We start from the raw sequence: 4,226 nt of genomic DNA on the forward strand, positions 1-4,226 counted from the left end.
TCTTTTTATTTGATAAATGCTAGGGGAAGCAGAGAGAGAGAGAGAGAGAGAGAGGAGAGAGGAGAGAGAGAGAGAGAGAGAGAGAGAGAGAGAGATGAGAGAGAGAGAGAGAGAGAGAGAGAGATTCATACCTGAATTTTCCTAGGAAAAGTGAGCTGTTATAATAAAGGAGGTGTAATCCACATTGAAGTTTCTGCCGGGAAGGATATAGGTCTGGAAACAGTTTTTAAGGTTTCAAAGTCAATTAAGAAATAATTAATAAAGGAAAGATGACTAAGTAATAAATACATCTTTTGCTGTTCAGATCACAACAAGATTTTATCTCAAATCTATGGCATTATGTTCCTCGTGTCTTTCCACTTTGCATTGATATGTGTATATTTATTCTGTTTATAGATTAGGAATAAGTGCCGTTAAGTACGAAAATATACCTCTTTTCTTAGAGGTAATGGAAAAGGATATAAGATCATAGGAGATAACCATTTGTCCTACTAAGCCATTTTGAGTTCTACCAGATTCTACTTCACTCCTCTTGTGTTGGGTCCCTAAATTGGTGACTCCTGAGATGACCTACCAAACATGAGCAACAGAAATTGAATCAGCAGCAGCTGCTGTAACCGATACGAAATATCCCATGAAGTACCAAAGTTAGCTCACCCTTCCACCTGCAACCTTCAGAGAGGCAATAAAGGTGGACATCTTACATGAAGGAACCATCACACAATTACCAGACAGGGTAAGGCCAGCAGCGCATGAAGTATGGTCGTTGCAGGTAAATGATTTTCTAAATAAGATTCTGAGCATCCTATCGTCCCAAGACAGCCAAGTCTGTACCCATCGCCCTCCATCATTTGCACCACAAAAGGGGGCGTTGCTATTCATTACGGTTATGGATGCAGATAAGCAAGGAGAGATGGGTTTTCATATCTTAAGATCTTGAATGTAAAATATGAGTTACCAATTATATTAGCTGGTGATTTTAACTCAAGAGCAGGCGTACTTAGTGACTTTATAGAGAATGACCCTTTGCAAAATATCGATTTAAATGATTTTATTGATTAATGTCTGTTTAGCTCCAAAAGGGAATTAGAAGCGCTTGGTCTTAGCACAGATCGCTATAACAGTGATATAATTACTAATAACCATGGTCGTAACTTAATTGAACTGTGTAAAATGCTTGACGTTAAGGTAGTTAACGGGAGATCGTGGGGGGGGGGGGGCGGACAGTGGCAGGGGGGGGGGGGGGATCTCACTTGTTTCACAGCTAATGGTAAGCGCTGTTTTGACTATTTTATTATTTCTCCTAAACTTATGAGTAGCATTACGGATTTTAATGTTGAGCAATATGACAGGTGTCTGTCCGATACTCACTCAGCCCTCTCTATGGTATTGCGTTTGGAAAAGACTTGTAATATGAGACCACCGAAAATACAGGAGGAAGAAAATTTAGATTTAGATAGTAAGGAAACCAATGATATGAATAACTTTCAATATGAAGAACTTGAAACAAAATGGACAAATGATATAAAAAAATAATATATGGAAACATTCAATACTAGAGCTATTAACTTATTAGACCAAAAATTAGATTCACTGAACCCTTTGAATGTAACCAAGAATGTTATGGACGATATTGTAAAAGATTTAGGAAAATTATATATTGACCCTGCCAAACACATTGGCATTTGTAAAAAAAGTTTATCAAAATAAACCTAAAACTAGGGATTGCAAAAAGGTTAGCAAACCATGGTTTGACAAAGACTGCTCTAGTAAAAGAACTGAATATATGAAAGTAAGAAACCGGCTTAAGGAAATCAAAACAAATAAAGCTAAAAACGAACTGAAAGCTAGAGCTAAAACATATAAGAGAATAATTAATGAAGCTAAGAAATCTTTCAGAAAAAAACATTCATAGAAATTTTAGAAATCTGGGAAAAAGTAGTAGTAAGGATTATTGTGATTTGTTAAAGAATACCGATAAGAGTGAGCTGATTTGTAAAATTGCACTTAAAACATTTCGTGATTATTTTGCTAAACTTAGTCGAGGTAATGTTGAACCTGATGAGAGTAAACACTCTGATAATTTCGACCCAAGCATTATTAACCAGTTAGTTAACGAAGAATTAAATAGACTTTTTACTGTAGATGAGATACAAATTCAAATAAAAAAACTTGAGTAGAAAAACTGCCTTCATGATATGCTAAATTTGATATGCAAAATTTTCAACATAGTGTTGATCTCCTCAATTGTTCCATATTATTGGTGTATAGGGATAATAAAACCCATATTCAAGAAAAAAGGATCCCCAGACAACCCAGATAACTATAGGGGTATCACACTACAGAGCTGTGGAGCGAAGCTTTTTACCGCTTGTGTCAATAAAAGGTTGACTGATTATATTGACAGCACTGGTCAGCTTGGTGAGGAGCAGGCTGGTTTCAGGGAGGAATATAGTACTCTAGATCATATTATTGTATTACATTCGCTTGTTAATTTCTATCTCCATCAAAAAAAAAAAAAAAAAAAAAACTGTTTGTTCGTTGATTACAGAAAAACATTCGACTTGGTTGACAGGGCGTCCTTGTGGGGAAAGTTAATCTCACATGGCATTAACGGTAATATTATGGCTGCCATATATAATATGTATAATAAAGCAAAATCATGTGTGAAGCAGAATCACAAAATTAATAACTTTTTCGAATGTAACATAGGTGTAAGACAAGGTGAGAATCTTTCCCCATTACTTTATGCCCTCTACCTAAATGATTTTGAGTCTTCTCTTAGCAGGGGGTATAATGGGATGGATATGTGTTTAAAGGAAATAAATGAAAAATTCAGTAGTATTGATATAGAAAGGTTTTTGCTTATTTATGCTTTACTTTATGCTGATGATACTATTGTAATGGATGAATCCCCAAAGGAATTACAAAATGCCTTAAACAAAGTAAAAGAATATTTTGATATTTGGAAACTTCAAATTAATGTTTCAAAAACTAAAATAGTTGAATTTTCTAGAGGAAAATATAGAAATGTCACGAATTCTAAATATGGTGAGGAGAGCATCGAAATTGTAGAAGATTATGTTTACCTTGGTACTACGTTTAACTATAATGGTAAAATGGATAAAGCTATTAAGAAACAAGTCATTTAAGCACGCAGAACATTATTTAGTATGGTAATTAAAGGTAAAAAACTTGAATTACCCATTGATATCAACTGTGATCTATTCGATGCTCTAGTTCTCCCAATTTTGACTTCCGGTTGTGAAATATGGGGTTACCACAAACTAGATCATGTTGAAACATTTCACAAGAAGTTCATGAAAAACCAACTCGGTGTGAACAAGCTAACAGCAAACTGCATGGTATATGGGGATCTTGGTAAATTCAAAATTGAAATATTTATTTGCATACGGATGGTTTGATTTTGGTTAAGAAATGTAAAATCAAAGGCGTCTAAATTGTCAAATGTTTTTTTTATCGTTTTCTTAGAATTCTCTACGAGTCGAATGAGTATAAGTCTAGTTGGACTCATAATATTAAAACTATCCTTGATTCATGTGGTATGTCAAATTTATGGGAACATCCAGAAAATTTCAATCACACGTGGATAATAAATAGCCAATAGATGAAATTCAAAGATATAGAGAGACAACAGTGGCATGCAGAAGTAGAAAGAAATATATTGTGAAAGTAATCATAAACTTTTTAAGACTTAATTTGGCCAAGAAAAGTATATTATAAATTTAGATATACCAGAAAGAATTGCCCTTAGTAAATATAGGTGTGGTACCCACAAACTTCCTGTAGCAACTGAAAGATATTCTGGGCAGGAGAATCAGCACCCTTGCAGACTATGCAACAGCATTGAAGTTGGGGATGAATATCATTATGTTAAAGTTTGTCCAGTGATTAGAGAAATAAGAGAGAGATACCTAAAGTCCTACTATTGTAGAAGACCTACCACTTTTAAATTCAGTCTGCTCCTCAATACAAGTAATGCTAGAGAACTGAAAAGACTTGCAAGGTTTGTTAACCTTATAATGTCTTTATTTTAGATTTGATACTTTCTAGGATTTTCATTATTCTGGTATTATTTTCAATGTATGTACTTTCCTTTGTCAGAATACCTTTTATGCTTTAAAATATGTAGTTGCTAAATATATGTGTACATAAATATAGTTGTAATCTATTGGTCTCTTCTTTTTGTAGTTTTTTGTGTAAAA

At 34.1% G+C, this 4,226-nt stretch overlaps 1 protein-coding gene across 1 annotated transcript; it reads left to right on the forward strand.

Moving 5' to 3' along the window:
- Window positions 1-1,311: 1,311 nt before the first annotated feature.
- On the forward strand, window positions 1,312-3,152 carry LOC137657542 (uncharacterized). Its single transcript, XM_068391876.1, has 3 exons — window positions 1,312-1,459; window positions 2,272-2,454; window positions 2,713-3,152. Exons 1-3 carry the CDS (start codon window positions 1,312-1,314, stop codon window positions 3,150-3,152), a joined length of 771 nt encoding a protein of 256 aa, XP_068247977.1.
- Window positions 3,153-4,226: the final 1,074 nt, after the last annotated feature.

The sequence above is a fragment of the Palaemon carinicauda genome, chromosome 18 (assembly GCF_036898095.1).
Source record: "Palaemon carinicauda isolate YSFRI2023 chromosome 18, ASM3689809v2, whole genome shotgun sequence".
In the NCBI taxonomy this organism is placed as follows: Eukaryota; Metazoa; Arthropoda; class Malacostraca; order Decapoda; family Palaemonidae; genus Palaemon; species Palaemon carinicauda.